Here is an 18,182-nt window from a genome sequence, read left to right on the forward strand (position 1 = left end):
CTATCTGAGAGGTGCACTGATTCTAAATGATGTGTGGAGTTCCTAGGAATCGTGTGTGGGCAGCTATCTCTGTGCCCAGGAAGTTTACCTCCTGTGACGAATTTGATCTTCGCCCCATAAATTCAATATGCTGACTTGCTCCTTTATGTTACTTTTGATTTGGAAATCCTTTAGAAATAGTTACTAATAGAGGCAGGCAGGGCAGCACCGGGGCCAACCGTTTTATTCCCTGTGTCCTTACTGAACCTGCTGCTAGCACAGTTTTGTTGGTTTATGTACTTGAGAGCAACATCTGCATCTCTCCAGCTTTGGCATGCTTCAGCCTGCCTCTGAATCCCCTCAGTGCCAGTCCTGCAGTAGCAGGGACGTTGCTTTTGTTTGCTCCTCTGCAGGGCTCTCTACCCTGCCATAGGTGGCAGATGGTGTCGTGACTCAAAAACAAAAGAGAGGTTGAGCACAGGGTCATGGGTCATGAGGGTTTCCAATGCCCCATTTCCCTGTCCCTCTGCGCCCCGCTCCCCCACTGTGGAGCCTGAGATTGGGGAATTTGCTCCTTGGAGTAAATGAGTGTTACATGCTCTCTTGCTTTCAGTGTGGCCACTCACCTTGGAGCTCATTGTTTCTTTAAATACAGCTAAGTGGAGCTTGGTAATGCCACCTTCTTACGCAACTTAAGTACCAGCGAAAAGGTATTTGGTGGTGCTCTGGGTGTTTGAGCCCAAGCTTTCATGTGGACTCTTACCTCTCCAGGCACTGGTGTGAGATAAAAAGAAAACAGTTGTTTTCTTGTGAGAGATCAAGGTGGTCAGGATGGCAATTCAGGACCTCACCACGACTGCTGTGGGAAGAGATGCAGCTGTGTGATGTTCTTCTACTGGGGACAGCGCGTCTGATTCATGTAGCTGTCCAAGAGGATATTTCATTTCATGCCTATTTGTGAGTCCTTTGTGGCTGCGTTGCCAGTTTTAAATTCCTGGCATCATTCTCAGGAACTTGAATGAGGCTGGTATTAGCGGTCCACTTCAATGGTCAGAGAATAGCTAATACTTCACATTCTTGCTATGTTCCTGCATGGGTCTTCGTAAGTGTTAACCTCCCTCCTTCACCTCCCAATAACACTGTGAGCTAGAAAATGTTATCCCCATTTTATAGGTGAGAAAGTGAAACATGAGGAGTGTAAGTAGCTCATTTAATTTGGATTGCTTATAAATGTTAGTAGAGTTGGGATTTAAAGCCCAGCCACCAGGCAAAGACCAGGGTGAGGTGAGAGAGAAGCTTAGGGCACAGAATTTAAGAAACACTACCTGTCCATCTCCTGGGAGTTGACTGGTGTCAAGCCCGAGATGGGTGCTCCCCTGAAGTCGTGTGCCCTGGGCCCGTCTCCCTGCTTACTGCAGCCTAGTCTCGGCTTTGCACAGACCCTTGCTTGGAACCCGGGTACTGTCAGACCTCATCCATCCTGCCTGTCTGGGCCTCACTCCCACGATTAGTCTGATTCCCTTTTGAAAAATAAGTGAATACCCAAGGCCTGAGGGTGCCGGGAGAGCAGTAGGGGCGGAGCCCAGAGCGGCGTCTTTCGGCTTCCCCCCTTGCTTGCGTCTGGGCGTTCTCTCCCATCCCTTTTTTCATGGCTTGTCTCACCCCCACCGTCCTCAGTATGGAGAGGAGTAAAGAGGCTTGCTGTGAAGTAAATCCTGCCTCCCTTGGTGAACGCCTTAGCGCAGCATTGCAGAGCATGGTGGGAACTGTTCAGCCTTGCCTGGCTGCTCCCCGGAGCCTCATTTCAACTCAGGAGTTGGAGCACCCCCTGAGGCGCAGGTTGAGTGTGAAGATAATCCAAGGATATCTCCTTACAGGAATTCTCTAGGTCCTAGAACAGGACTTTGTGAAAAGAAGCCAAATTGGCCTTAACGAAAACCAAAAGCTGAGGGAAAGTCCTCGGGCGATGTCAGGACCGCCCCTCCCTCAAGTGCCCCATGCTCCTGAAAAATCCTTGTGCATGCTGGCAAATTTTGAACGGACTGGGTTTTTGGACAATGACATAAACATTAATCTTTTTATTAAAAATAACTGTTTCCCAAAATCAAAGGCTATGAGAGTGACACTGTTTTACCACTGTTTCACCTCTTTTGCGTGACTCAGTTTTAGCTGACAAATGGCAAAATGCTCAGTGTACTCTTCTGACAACAAAGTTCTTCCACCCCTAGTCCTACACAGCCTAAGACTTGGGAGACACCGGGAATGTGAGCTGATGATGTCGGCCTTCTCCCTGGTACCTTCCAGTGAAGGCTCTCCCTGCTCTCAGCTCAGCAGGTTGTGGGGTAAACATTGCTGGGTCCCTACGAACTGGAGTGGGGCCAGCAGCATCTGGAACCAGCGTTGAAATGCAGGATGAGAGTTATGATGTCAATGGGGATGTTCAACCTCACGCCGGGTACTACCTGATAGCACTTGCAGGCACTAGGAGCCCAACAGCCAGGTTGGCAAAGGTTTCCCCTGCCTTCTGGATATCACGCCAACAGAACCAGGTGGAGAGAAGCACACCAAATGGACAAATCAGAGTTCTCAGCCAACGGGAGAGCAACAGAGAGATCGGCACTTGCCTCTTTGATCAGGTTCATGAATCTGGGTCCAAGGCGCCACGGCTTGTGTCGATGGCACTGCAGGGAGCTGACCGTGAGCTGGGAAGCCCGGTGGGAGGCAATGGCCACCATGTACACGGCATCATACATCAGAGCCGCCTCGGTCTGTGGGGAAAGCACACGGTAGCTTCAGTGCCACTTTGCTTACCTGCCTCTACCTGTGCATCACTCTGCCCCGTCTCCTGTGTGTCTCATCTCAACTGCCATTCCTTCCCTAGCTGAACCGTTTTCACTTTCCAAAACTATTTTTTCTCTACAAGAATTCCTCACACCTCAGAGTAAATTGGGGTCATAGCTGTTTTGTCTTGAGTTCTTAAAAACAAACAAACAAACAAAAAACAAAGGCAACTCAGATCAGCCACAAAAGACTTGATTTAGAGAACAAATGTTTTTGGGGTGTCTGTGTTAAATACAGAGTGACAGTCAACTCCATGGAGCCAGAAGCAATTGTAGTTCAATATTTCAATATCTGATTTGGTTTCGCAGTTTTTAGGTGGCTGTTGTTTAGGTTGGGAAGAAACTGCTGCAAGTGACAGGCGATTTCCAGATAAGGACGTTTGTCTTGGTCTGTTCCATTTAGCGGGGGCTTGGAGGGTTGTAGTTAATGTATCAAAGTCAACAGCTGGTGGAAGGGTCTCTGAAGAACAGCTTTGTAACTTGCTTAGGCTACTCCAGCTCTGTCATTGCTGCTTCCCCAATAAAGACCCGATGCAGTCATTCCTTTTGGGAGTGGAACTGGGTTTCTCATTCTTCCCTCCCTCCAGAAATTTTTCTCCTTTGCAAAATTTCACCTAATACTTCAAGAACTTTATAAAAGTTCTTTAAGGATAAAATCTTATAATAACTCCATATTTTACCTGAGGGTTTTATTGCAGCTTCAAATAGATCAGCTCACTTGAAATTCTTAATAATTTCTTCCTATGAGCCTAACAGATAAGGTTACGTATTGGGAAATCTGACCTCCAGACAGGATATTGATTCGCATAGGGTCATCCACAGATAGCTGATAAATTATGATATTTAGATCGAGAAAGCAATTCTCATTTGGTGTTCTTATATCAGTTGATTTGCTCAACATCTGTTATGTACTTACTTAATATGTTTTGATGGAGGGTGGGAGGAAAGGATAAGGAAGATTACATCTTGTGTTCTGTCAGTCTTTAAGTCCTGAGAATATTTCTACCTTGCATCCTTATTGCCTGTCAATCTCTGTCACTGTATTTCCCCTACATAGTTAGTCATTTGTTTTTACATCTGTTTCCCAATTTAGTGTGAAAACTTAGATTCTGGAACTCATGACTTAGCCCTTATACTCTGGTGACTTCCAGTGTTGTAGCCATGAAAAATGTTTTTATTGTTTTAACAGATTTGTGTATATTCTCTCATGATTGATTGCCTGAACTGACAGAGAAGAGTGAGGACCTGAATTCCAGGGAGCTACCTTTTTCTTGGGCTTATAGGGAGCAAGGACTTGACTTCTTAGTCAAGGCTGCCTTGACACTGGGCTGGCTAATAACATGGTTCAAACCTAAAGGCCTGATCAATGCTTTCCAAATTTAAAGTAGAAAACCATTTATCAGAAAACTCTGCTTCCCCTTGACATAAAATGTTTTCCTAGGGAAGGAGACATTCCTTTTGTGATAACTCTAAAACACAACCTCCCCTTTTCAGTTTTGAACTGAGGTCTGTTTTCTGACCAGCAATTTTCAAGTCATTTCAGATAAAAGTGGAACAAATTGGCCTGTGGTTAAAATATATTTTTTTCCGAATGGATGCATGTTCATATTTTACTTAAACTGAAGCCTAGGTGAAGCCACATTGTTCAATACCACTAAGAGAATTTTTCTGACCACAGCATGAAGCTGAAGTAAGCGCGTGGGTGGGAGGCTTCTCTCTATCACACTTTGTTTTGGTTATTACAAACAAAGGACAATAAAGGGTTAACTCAGAGGGCTACTGGATTCAAGGGTTCACTGGCTTGACAGACTCCTGGGAGATAAACTCTACAGCCTTAGACTAGCTTCCCTGATGAGAGTGTCTTGGGCAGTGCCAGGTGGTTTTGTGCGACAATGTGATTTAAGGCAGATGCTCATTTTTGTCCACTTGGGGTCCTGAGTTATGTTGTTTGATCTTTAGAATGGCAGGAGGTTGAGTAAGGCCATCTGTGTGGTTGCTCTAGGCTTGTGTGGTTGAGTCCCAATGAAATCCCTGACACCAAGGCTCGGGCAGGCTTCCCCGTCTGGTGACACCTGATACGTGTTGTGCTGAAAGAATGAGGCCCTGACAGTGCCCTTCTGCTGAGACTGACTACCAGGAGCTCAGCCTTGCTTCTCCTGGACTCTGCCCTTTGCAACTTTTTCTTTCGCTGGTGTGGCTGTACCTCACGGGATTGTAATAAATGCTAACTGACTGTAACAGTTTATCTGATTTCTCTGAGTCCTTCCACAAATCATCAAACCTGAATCTGGCCTTTGGACCTCCAACACAAGCTGATGAGATGCTACCTCACCTTAGGGATGAAGACTACCCATACCCATGATCTGTTGTTGCAATAGCTACAGGAGAATGGATGCTGAAGGGGAGAAGGATCTTTGGGCAGAAAATGGACAAAATTTATAGCTTTTCTGTCTTTGCAAATCTGCAAATGTTCACTAACCTAATATGGATGGATTGGGTGGCTTTCCAGTCCTCCAAAATAACACCCTCCCCCCCTCATTTACTGAATTTCTGCCCTCATTGAGTTAACATGACAATCTAAAATTCCAGCTATCTCACCACAGTGTACAGGATTTGCCATTTGGTTTATAAATGCTGGTTACCCTTGTAATGGTGCAAGAGGTGGTGAACACTTGAACATATAAGGGGCTAGGAAGAGCAGCTCACAGGTAAACTGGGAGTTGGCACTAAGTTGGGGAGTGTAGCCAAAATACCACCTAAACTTAGAATCTAGATATTCAGTAATAATTCCATCAGATCCAAAGCGGTCTGACCCAGAAGTGGGCGTAGTAGAAATTTTAAGTGAGACTCAATTGAGAGAAAGCGAAAAGTCAGGAAAAGAGAATTGTATGTACAGTTGGGGAAAACTCATGGGTGACCCCACTGGTCTTAGAAGGTCACACAGATCCCAGGCAAGGGGGATATATCGCTTGTGAACACATGGATTCTGCCTTGAAGGAGACAAAGTACAGATTCTGCCTTGGTAATTTCAAATGTCTTTTCTTTTATTAACTATAAATTGGCTAAACGGTGGGAACCATCAAGTAAATGCAATTTTATGTCCTCGTGGCTTTGCCTGTGTTACCTAGTTTACAGTGTAGAATGAGACTAACCAAGTATTGTAGTACAGAGTGACACACGAGGCAGCAGATGGAGAGAGGCTGGATGACTTACGCAGTTATTCAAGGCCACAATGGCGAATTCAATCCAGGCTCTCTCGACCTGGAAAAATCTTGCTTTTTCCATTGGACCACACTGCCTTTTGCCTTTCACCACTAAAGTAGCACTGGACACTCAAGGAATACTCACAGATGTCTTCCCTGTGGATCATTGGGAATGATCACAGACATGGTACATACACTTCTGACTGCTTCGTGTTGTGAATGCATTTGTGGCACTGTGTGGGGGGGAGGAGGGGCAAATAGCATTAATATTTTGGTTTTTTTTTTGTTATTTTAATGATGACAGTGGAGAACTGAATCATAAAATCTTGGTTCACAAGGAGAGATGAATCCATCTGAGAATGGGTCACTCCGTTAGTCTTGTCTGTCCAAAATCCCATAGATTCATTCAACCAGGCACTGAGAGAAATTTAAAGATGGTGAAAAGGACTGAAGTAGATTTTGCAAAATCACTCCAGACTTCTATTCAGTTAATTAACATTCTGGTTGATAAAGCACTCTTTCTTTTTTTTAATCTCAAGACGTTTTTAAATAATGAGTTTCACTATTTTGTAGTCTATTGACATAGTAACAAGTTTTCTTAGGGAACTCAATTTGAACTATTTTTAAAGTCAATATTTTTTTTCTTAAATTGAATCTATTGTTCTTCAGTCTGGAGTCAAAGTTTCTGGGGACATGGGCTGTGTTCTCTTGACTTCACGCTCAGTCAAGGGGATAATCTTGTACATACATGTCCACTAACTTCCTGTCACTTAGGGTCTCTGTTCCCAAGTGAGTAGAAGCATCACCCCATATGTGAGCATTTCCTATGATCACAGGGAAGACATCTGCATGAGTATCCACCTTGAGTGTCCAGTGCCACTTGGGACTCTTTAGCTAAATAAAGGTCAAACATTTGCTTCCTGGGGTTGATTTCAGTCTAATGTGCTATGATTATAGGAACCCATTTGTAGCAGGAACTGTTTCTGCGTTTTTGACTGTATTCACATGTCCTGGCATAGTGATTCTATCCATTTCTACAGCATCCTAGTGAGACACCCTCTTCTACTTCCCAATAAAAGCAAAAACAATAATACATATCACTTGCTATCTCACCTTTACTGCGTGAGATGACAGCAGTAACGTGTAGGTGGAATGGGGCCTCTGCCACCCACTGGCACCTGGTTCTGCCATGTTCTGCCCCTGGGTGGCCATATGTCCAGGTCCTTGAGGTCAGCCCTGGGGGGTAGCTGCACACCCAGTCCTGCCTGATTGGGTGTGAAGGTGTGAATTATATAGCCCTCTCCCCTTGTTCAGAGATTTCTTCAATTCAGTCAACTGTGCAAACTCTTCTGTCAGCTCAGTACCATGAACACAACACTTTTGGGGTGAGGGCAAATTAAGTCATACTTGCGATGAATGTTTAATATTTGGCCTGTGTTCCAAATCTGTATTAACATAATTCCAAATCATATCATTTTTATAGTTTAAAAAATACAGATAAAAATTGGGCCCTCCCTGGTGGCACAGGGATTAAAGCACAGCACTAAGAAGCTAAAGCTACTTCAGCATGAGTTTGACCCCCTCCCAGGAGGTGACCCACAGGTAAAAGTTATTTGAGATTTTATTCTGTGAAATGAGTCTTGTTGGGGCGGGGGGAGGCAGGGTAGGGTTGGGGCGGGGAGCAGGGAGAAAGGAGAATGCAGATGATTTTCGAACCAGTTTTGAACCAACTAGAATCACAAACCCAAGGGGAAAAGACACAAATTACCCTGCCCCTCCACCTCTTTCTTTTCCTCTCTCTTCCCCCATCCCTCTTTCCTTAGGTCCCCCTCCCCCCACCTTTTATACTTCTTTTGGATATGAGTGGATATTCTCTAATTGTTCTTTTTGGGAAAAGATTTATTTGCCTGTGCATATATAAGTGGCGTACAGGCCAGGGGTGTGAGGGTGAGAGGATTCACCAGCGACAGAGTGGGGAGCAGAACAGCAGATCGACTGAAATACATTGCTGAGGGGAGCAGTGGGTGGGTCAGGAGAGGTCTGCTGCGCCATGTCGGTGGGGAATCAAATTCATGCTGCAGTGGCTGTGGAGACAGCCTCATACTGCTGCTCTTTAATCCTTTGTGCCACCAGGGAGACCCCTTCTCCAGTTGTTGTTATTCAAAGTAATGTTCCAAATCAATGAGGAATCATTTGTACAAAATACTTTCCATTATTATCTCTCAGTTCACTTTATATATTTGAAAAGTTATTTTGGGTTTGAAAAAGTCCGAATCTTGCACACAGAATCAAATAGAGCCTTCCCATTCATTCACATATTACTTTTTGTTACTCATTTTAAACAAACAAACACACAAAAAAGATAGAAAAAGGAAAGAAACCCAAGTTCATTTCTATGGAAGATGATACTTTGCGGTTATCGGTTGCATCTTAAAAGCAAGAGCACTTCTCGAGGTGATGGAAACAGAGAATGAAATCCTATGCCAATTTAAAATACAATTACCTGCCCACATCCCCAGTGTCTTCCTCTTTAAATGACACAGTTCCTACATAGAAAGCTTTCTTTTTTAGACTTCCTGTTATTTTCTTCATTACACAGGGAGCTTCATTAGAAAAATCAAGTGTGGAAGGTGCATTTGACAACAGATAGACAAATGTGAGCTAGGAGGTCTCTGATGAGGCGGTTTGCAATATGTCTGCCCAGCGGCGCACCCTCCCTTGTCACGAGGTGGGTTTGGCATCTGCACCAAGGCAGCGCGTGCTGGCGTGAAGATGTGCGCCTGTGTGCCGGATGCCAGCGCACACCCGGAGAGGGGCAGGAAAGAGAAAGCACATGGAGGGGGAGGGGAGGGGGAGGGGGAGGGGGGAAGCTGGGATGGGGGAAGCTGGTCCCTTTCGCCACCTGCTTCCCCTTGCTGAGACCTGCCCAAGGAGGGCAAGCTGGTTCTGGGTCACCTAGAAGCAGCCCCTTCTTACTTCCTCCCCGCTTCCCCCGGCCACCTGCTCTGGCTTTGCTGGAGTTTCTACTTTGTCTTTATTTGCCACCTGTTGCCTCAGTGACAACCACACTGCTTTAAAAAAAATATTTTTTAAAGATTTTATTATGCACACAGAAATGGGGTGCAGGTCAGAGATGCAGGGGCTGCGAGAGGATTCATCAGAGAGTGGGGGCAGAACAGGAAGATCAGCAAATTACACTGCTGAGGGGAGCAGCGGGGAGACAGGAGAGGTCTGCTGCGCCATGTGGGTCACCTCCAGGGCAGGGATCGAACTCGCACTGAGGGGGCCTCAGGTTGGCTTTGCCTCACAAGGCAGCGCAGTGCACCACCAGAGAGAGCCCCACGCCGAATGCTTTTATAGGAGAAAAGCGCTTGACTTTGAAATAAATAAAATTTTGCTCCTTCTCTAAGTCAAAACACCGATTATCACAGCGTTTGTGTCTTCTCATTCGCTAGAAAGCACGTGACATTCTTAACTTCACCCCTCCAGATTGCAAACGTGATCTCATTTAGTTTCCCTGCATTTCAGTATTTATCTTAAACATTTAGGCGTTTGTGTAGAACGACTTACTGTCATCATGCCGTCCAGCAGCCCAGTCTCCGGCCGTGGCGGGGCCTGCAGCCTCTCCATGGACCACTTCTCCACGATGGAGGACACGTGTGGGTCGTCGATATTCAGCAGCCGAAACCCCGTCATGTTGACGCCGCTGTACCTGTACAGCTCGAGATCTAGAGCAAATAAGTCCTGTGCAGGATGCAAAAGGGTGAAAGTGGATAAAAGCGGAGTTGATGCTTTCAGTGTTCTTTCTGTGCAGGACAAAGTGATGGCAGAAGCGGCAGCTGCGATTACACTCTCTGAATGAACATTGCCATTGTATCTCATTTGCTTTCGCGTAAAAGACACGAAGCCTGTAAAAGGTATTATTTTCCATCCATTGTGGCACAGCCAATGTCAGGATAAACCAACGGGAGGAAGAGGACCGCTATTCATTAGCACACCCCTAAGTGTGGAACAGGACACTGGGAGGGTTTCTAGCTGGAGTCTTTGAGGAATTAGAAGGGATCTTTGTGTCCACCTGGTTCAGTGCTTTCATTCATAGATAAGGAAACAGGTTCTGCCTGGTGGTGGGGTTCTCGCAAGAGCCCCCCACTGACAGGGAGCAGCACCATCCGCTCTCATCATCATTTGTACTTCAGCATGCCAGTCTTGCCTGGAAGGTGAACTTTGGAAATGGTATGCGCATTTCCCAGAAGAGTCATTCCTTGGAAAATATACCATCGCAAGACTCACTGAAAATAGCCCAGATCCGTACAATGAGGGCATGGAGAATATTCACAATTCACAGGTTCAGAATGAGAAGCAAAGGGTTCTCTTCAGAGGATAAACTGGAGCATATGGTCACATGGACGTGAGCATCCTAACAATAGAATTTGTTCAGTTTCAGACAGTGCTTCAGGAAAAAGTTTAACCCCAGTGTCACCCTAAGAGAAGAGGCTGAGTTTAAGCTGATTCACATTTAAAACACTTTATGTGATCATTTCAACATTTTTCATGTAAGAAGGTTAAACGCAAAAGTATATCATTAATCCTCGCGTTCTCATATTCAAGGCAAAAACAAATGTTCAAAATAGCATTGAAGTGTAAAGAAACTTCCATAAAAATGGCCTAATAATGTAACTGCTTTCTGAAAGCCCACTACAAGCTAGTGCATTATTATGATTGTGGTGACTAAAAGAGCAGCTTCAGATATACTCAGTGATTTGTATTTGCAGAAGCTGCATACAGATTTGTTCTTGTGAATGACTGTGCTCTATGTCGCTACCCTTTCCCAAGATTATTTTGCATTAGGTACCAGCACTATATGAGTGTAGCTCTGTGCTCCTAGGAAAGAGTGAGAAACAGTGAATTGCCTTTTAAAGTATTATATTTTTTCTCTTGTGCTAAGTAACTAATTTTCTTTCATCTTTATGTTTTATTAATACTCACAGACAAGAGTGGTAAGATTTAAAAAAAGCAAAGCATGACAGAACACAGATAAAAAACCAAAGGAAAATGCTGAGAGGAGCAAATTGAAGGAGTAAGGCCTGAGAAAGAACCATGGCTTTCACCCGCCCCTGAATGCAAGGAAAGTGGCTGGAGCTTCAGGAGGTCAGACAGAAACTTCCAAGATACATATCAAATCCATTGCTAGTTCAACATTAAGGACATGAAACATGGGCGGAATTAGGTTCGCTCCGAGACTGGGGTTTCTGTGCAATAGAGAACTGACTTCTATTCTCCTCCTGTGGGTGAAGGATGAGCACAAGAGTGTGTTGTCGGCTCAAAGGGCTCTACTGGGAAGCAATCTGCTTGTTTAATTCCTTCTCACAATTAAAAAAAAATCGGTTCTTAGGGCTGTGTGCAGCTGAGCATGGGAGAACATTCTGAGCTGGATGGTTGTGCCACCTTGAGTAACATCCACTTGTTCACGATGATGGGGCAGGGGCCATATTTGTGAAAAGAATAAGGTACGTTCTGGTTCCTGAAGTTTATCTTGAATGTTTCGACAAAGGACCTGATCAGGACATCAGTGGGAAGGGAAAGCACGGAAACTGGGTACAGAACAGTCCGTCCTGCACCCCTCTCACCTGTCAAGTGGGAGAGCTGTAAGAATGTTGACAAATGCCCCTCACCATTGGCCTTCTGCTAATCTCTGCACCCTGTATGCAGCCAGAGACCCTTGATACTCCTTCAGTCGTATGATCCTTGTTCCAGTTACGTTGGTTTCTACCCCTCATGACCCTAGCTTGTTGATTGTGATAAATGGCACTCTTACTGAATCTCCCAGAATCTGGGTAGTTTAGCTGAAACACCTTTATAGATTAACAGAGGAGAGTAGTTATATGTTTTCCCTTCTAAGGAAATGAAGTGTGTGGGGTGGTGGAACATGTGGGTGTGTTTGACTTGTTTTTGAAAGTGCCTGAATGAGAACTATCACATCATTTTGAGCATGCCCTAAGTCATGCTCCCTTGATTTGCTAATCTCTTGAAATATAAGGTGTTCTACTGATAATTTCTTTGAAAGTTCTAAGGTTTAGAGCTATGATTTTCTTAGGCTGAAAAATAATCCACACTCAGAATATCTCCAAGTTTCTCCTCCTGACAGAGTTCAAAATACCTGATAGGTGACTGTAATATCTGGATATCTACTGGCACAGGTGGGTAAAGCACAACAGATCAGAGGATACCAAGACGAACTTTGTTGCATTTCTTATATGCACAGAAAATGTAGTTGATGTTTCTTTATGCAATATTTGCTCTTTGACGATTTCTACTTAATGGAAGTTTCCTTTTAATCCATTTCTGGATACACATGCATGGATGCTCTTAGGAGGGGAGAAGGGAGGGAAGTTTACCTGTCATTCAGCACTTCTGACTTGTTAGGAAAGGAAGTCAAATCACCATTACAGTATTCTGCCTTTGAAGGATAGTCTGATTTTGAAATAACTGGAGATCTTTTCTATTGTGTGGGGTAGATTACTACTGGGGGTGCTTACCAGGGTTGTGAAAAAGTAGTGATAGTACTCAGTCATCATGCCCATGAACAGAATCTGCAAAAAAGAATCAGAAACAAAAGTATCATCAGAAATAGATAATCACAGGATGATCACAGAGCTTGGGAACATAGAAAAGAAGGGGATTTGGAAATCCACAGATGTAGCCATCAGAAACCTGAGAGGAATTAGTGGCTGATGGGGAGTTAGGACTCAGGTCACTGACCCCCACCCAATGCTTTTTCATTATGTTATGTTTGTCTCACAGTGAAGTTATCTGCATGATCAAATCTCAAAAGAGTTCATGTGCAACCGATTTTATATCTGGAGTTGTCCATATGGCTCAGAAGCCTACTGTCTAGGATTCTGAGTAATCTCATACTTAATATGTATTTTATTGATCTCCTTAGCTCTAGTACTTAACATAATGATTTAAAGTCAAACTTATTAAATAGAGAATTGGCAATGCTGGTTTGTAGATACATTTAAATGAGCATATCTCTGGAACCTTTCTCTCTGTCCCTTTTCCATCTTATCCCACAAGAGAAATAGGTGGTGGTGGTGGGGGGGATTGTGGAGGCAAGAGAATTTTTTGTTTCTAAATCAAGGGTATCCCTTATCTTGGTGTCTGTTACCTTAAGTGCTACTTGTGTGCTATTTTTGTTTCTTATATAAAAATGATTGGATAAATTGCATAAATCAAAGGAGTTTCTCCACAACTCCAGTAAAAGCTGGATTCAAATGAGAATCCCCTCTGAAAGTTTTAAAATCACATATCTTTAAGCTCCATCATAGAGACACCCTAAATTAGAATTTCTGAGAGTTGCTGTTAGTCATTGTATTTTACAATGGCTGAAAATCACTTCTATTAAAACACGTCTACTTGCAGAACAAAGACTCAAAAGTTCACTTTTAAAAAGATGGATTGAAGAAGTCTGGAGTCAGCAGGAGTTCTCAGTTCCTGAGATATGTAAACTAGAATGATTTTCCTGAAGGGAATAAAGAATGAGGACAACGTTCAGTAACAACATGGAACTTGCACAGGTACCAACGCCACATCTTTTTGGCCCACTCTGCTAACCTGGAATCTAGAATCATACTTAGTGAATTGTAACGGCATGAAGGTAGGACACACGGCAGGAAACCCCAAGTTCCAGTGTTCCCTTTTGGTCACTACATGACAAGGCCCGATGTAGGCTTTTTAACAGTGTGGACTTGCTTAGGGCCATCAGGAACATGTAAGGCCATGCATGGGGAGGTGGTGTTAGCTGGTCTCACACCATCGGCACACAAAGAGCTAACCTGCTGGGGTCAGTCAGGACCACAGTGTTTTTCACTGTCATTGTTACCTAGTATAATTATAGGCAAGGCCTGTCTCTTGGAATGAAAATGGGCAAGATATAGACTTGGGCACTGAGATTTAAAGTATTGTTTCTGAAACTGAAAAAGAAATGCAAAGATGGAACTTTAAACTTTTCACTTGGGGTCATGGACTTTCCCGTTCAAATTTCATTATGGAGGTGCTACATCACCGATGGAAGATTGTAGCTTTGGGGGGCCAAAAATTCTTGTGGTTGGCCTCTTATTTAACCTTAGAAAAGAGTTACAAAGTAGTAGGGAATCAACAACTAAGATGCTTGTATTTATTACCCAACAACCAACTTGGTTCTTCCAGGTATTTTTTTCATTTGGCTTTCTAGAAAAATTCCTATTCCTGTCTTTTCTACCTAGTGTTTGGGTCAGTGCTTCCTGTTTCTTCTTTCAAATTTTTTAAAAATAAAACTTATGAACATTAATTGACTTGTTAACTTTGTGGACTCACTAGGACCCAGTTATATGATCACAAGAAAGGTAGTAGTGCCAAAGATGATATATTTAAATAATTTTCCTTAGAGTATGTAGACTTGTATGGACAAGCAGCCCTGTCACATCTAATAACAAAATTTATACTATAAATTATAGATTTATAAATTCATGTGTTATACTTTCATGACAGTTTTCTATCTTCATGTATTTCAACCAAAAGTCATTGAGGTATTTCTGCTAAAAGTAATCAAAGGATTAAGAAAATGCCACATCAAGATAAATGTCAGTTTTTCAAATAAAAAATATAGTTGTGTTATGAGGGATTTTCTATTAGTTTTGCAAAGCCTGCTTTTCTCTATGAAACACTACTTTCTTTTGATTGAGGTGTCTGCTAGATTGACCAAGTAACACTAGCCCAGGGAGAACACACACATTATCAAGGTATCATTGCTAGGAACTTGTCTGTCTCTTTTTAGGTAATATTTAAAGACACAAAACAGGTCACATCACATCACACACTAACATGTAATAAACATAGCTGTCAATATTTTTCATGTTGATGACATATTTCTCTTAATCACATTTACTCTGTGTTCTCTTTATAATTGTTGTTTGCTAACAGAACTGTTCTTACTAAATCACCTTTGTTACCCTACCACTGACTTAGAGGATAGACATAAAGAAAATTGAGCAGCCACTACTTGTCTTGATTTTGGAAGCTCCATGATGTGAGTATCAATAGAGCCATTGCCACTGTGCTTTGGGGGCCCCTTGTGCTGGCTTTGGCCAAGGAGATGGAAGACATGTCTTCCAGAGACCTCCCTCCTCCTCATAGATGACCAGCAGGGCTCCCAGTTGGGACCAACCTGTTCTCCTGAATGATTCCAGTTTCATGTTTCAGAAACACTTCAAGGCATGCAAGCGCTATATTTTATGATTGTGTACTTGTTAGGGAGCTCAGGGTCATAACTGTGGGTCCCATTAGCAACAACTAAGGAATAAAGGGATTCTTGTCTATGTGTGCTGCTCATATCACTCAGCCTTATGATTTATTTACCTAACTTTCCCCTTTTTACTCACTAGTCTCTCCTTTTGAAAAGATTTATCACTTTGTTTTAAATGTATTTTTCTAGGTGGCTTCAATTTTTGTAGAATAAAGATAAAACAAGTACACAGATAGGTAATATCTGGACGATGGATTTTTTTTTTCCCATAGAGAAAAGTAAGCCCTTCAAATCTAGTGCAACTGGATTAGGTTAGGATACTGAATAAATAAATAAATAGCCCACAACAAAGCAACATTCATAGTTAATCACACCCTGTGTCTCTATAGATTCATTTATAAGACTTGAGAGGCTATGAGAGTTCATTTTATGTGCCAACTTGATTAGCATGGGATGCTCAGATTAAACATTATTTTTGGTTGTGTATGCAAGGGTATTTCTGGGTGAGCTTAGCTCTTGAATTGATGACTCAGTGAAGCAGCTGGCCTTCCCCAGTGTGGTCATCATTTCAGCCACAGAGGGCCTGGATAGAACACAGAGGCAAAGGGAAAAGGAATTCACCCCCTCTGCCTCCTGGCTGCTAAAGCCTGCACATTGTTCTCATGCCTTCGGGTTGCACTTTTCACCAGTAGTTCTGATTCTTAAGGCTTCCAACTCACACAGGAATTGCATCACTGACTTTCTTAGGGGTCCAGCTTGCAGGAGGAAGATTGTGAGGTTTCTCAGCATATATAGTGCCATCATCTGTTTTCTTATAACAAACCCTCTCTTGCATCCATCTCCCTTTGCTTCTGTTTCTCTGGGGAACCCTGGCTAAAACAAAGACCAACAGTAAAATCCTAAAATTCCTGCACTCATATGGTATCTCCCTGATTCTAGATAAGACAATCCTTAAACATCGGGAAGAGTGATTGGCTCTTATTTGCTACCTCTCCCTGCTGTTCTTGGCAAAGACTACTCTGACATTTAAAAGGGTGAGGTTATCCCATACAACCTGAGCAGCACCACGACCACATTTTACTTTGTCTTGTGATTCCTCAGTGAAGTCTAGATGAAGACAACTAAGATAGCTTGCTGGGTCTAATGCCTATGAGTTCGATGCTAGAAGATACCTAGAGATTCTCTAGATAAACGCCTTTCAGAAGCATGTCCTGGTATCTAAAGAAACTGGCAGCATATTTCAACCTGATCATTTCCCAGAGTGCAATACAGTCCTATGGAGACAACACAAAAATTCTTTGTAAGTTCACAGCATATGTAGCTAAGGGTAATTCCTTTGTCACAAGATAATTGGCATGGAAAAAGAAAAACAATGCAGTGGTGGTGGTGGTGGTGGTGGTGGGAGGATCAAATACCATAGAGTGAGGAAATTCTCTAGAACTGGATAAATCAAGGAATTGGAGGCTCCTTTGATGCTTCAAAAGGGAATGTAGTGGCGGGAAGTCTAGCATTTTCTTTCCATTGGAGGTTGATGCTGAATCATTTATAGACTCAAGCCACTTTCTTTCTGTCTTCAAGTGAAATCAAAGAAAAGTAAAGGCTGTTCCACAAAGTCTTGGTGAACAGAACTGATGTATTATTGGGAAGTTTCTTTCTGCCTTAACTCCATTATAAGCTTCTCTCTCCAGAGGGATGGTCAGAAGGAAGGAAGCTGTTACTAATAGATATTAACAAGTGGAGTGGAAACCGATGGGGTTTAGTGTAGCCTCAGAAGATAATCCCACTTGAAGAGCCAGATGGCACCACCCAGGTGCACAGCAGAAGAGATTATGCTATTTAGGGCGTCGAGACTGCTGACAGCTGAGCAGGGAAAGATTTCCCCTGGAAGGATGAAGTTGGCAACCTGGCAAAGAGGAGCGAGGAGAGCTTTTGGAGGATTACATGAACCTAAAGAATAAACACCCCATTGCATCCAGGGAAAATTGGTGGAAAGACCATGTGTAAGAGAGAATATAGAAGAAAAAGTTTTGAATAAATCTAGAGCTGGAAATTTACCAGGAAACATGGCGAATCTCTTTGGCATCAACTACATTCATCAGAGTAGTAATGAAAGCTCAAAGGTATTTGAATGACCTTTTTGGAGGGAGGAGGTGGGCAGAGCTAAGTGGTGGTCTTGCTGGTCTCTGATCATCATGACTGGATGATGATGATGACTTTATTTTGTCAATTTATCTGATAACTCTTAGGTTTGGAAAATAATTATATCAATGTTTCCCACTGCATTAGAATCACCAAAAGACTTTAAAAATTACAAATACTTGACTCAAGGATAAGTGAAATAAGTCAGAAAAAGACAAACACAGGCTGATTTCACTCATGTGGAATATAGAGAAAGAAAATGAAAGGCCAGATAGCCCAAACCAAATAAACCCTTGAACTCTGACTGCAGAATTGAGGCTAACAGAAGGGGGGTGGGGGAGAGAGAGTGTGTGGAGGGGCCCAATGCACTGTGGTGCAAGACTCTGGGTACCTTGGTGGTAGGTGTGATATGACAACATACAGCTGCAGAGGCGTGAACCTGTTCCCCCAAATCATATATGGTGTCACAAACCAGTGTTGCCTCACTGAAAAAGATATAGTTAAGAAAACACAAACCAGGCTTTCCCTGGTGGTGCAATGGCATTATGCAGTGTCATTATGAAGCCACTGCAACACGAGTTCGATCCCCCCCATGGAGCTGACCTACACTGTGCTGCAGACCTCTTCTGACTTGCCTGTACTCAGTGTACTTTGTCAATCTGCCTGTTCTGCTCCTCACTCTGTCTGGTGTGTCCCCTGACCCACCACACCTTTGGCTTGTACCCCAGTTCTGTAAAC

At 43.2% G+C, this 18,182-nt stretch overlaps 1 protein-coding gene across 2 annotated transcripts in view; it reads right to left on the reverse strand.

Annotated features, from left to right (window-relative positions):
- Positions 1-18,182, reverse strand: part of GRIK1 (glutamate receptor, ionotropic, kainate 1) — a 344,258-nt gene that overhangs the window by 88,676 nt on the left and 237,400 nt on the right. For both annotated transcript variants that reach the window (XM_004675333.1, XM_004675332.2), the window contains exons 5-7: positions 12,559-12,612; positions 9,593-9,766; positions 2,604-2,747 (exon numbers count right to left, since the gene is read on the reverse strand). In XM_004675333.1, the coding sequence (XP_004675390.1) occupies positions 2,604-2,747; positions 9,593-9,766; positions 12,559-12,612 (372 nt within the window). The remainder of the gene's footprint in view (positions 1-2,603; positions 2,748-9,592; positions 9,767-12,558; positions 12,613-18,182) is intronic.

Source organism: Condylura cristata, unplaced genomic scaffold (assembly GCF_000260355.1).
Source record: "Condylura cristata isolate star-nosed mole 26May11 unplaced genomic scaffold, ConCri1.0 scaffold00003, whole genome shotgun sequence".
NCBI lineage: Eukaryota > Metazoa > Chordata > Mammalia > Eulipotyphla > Talpidae > Condylura > Condylura cristata.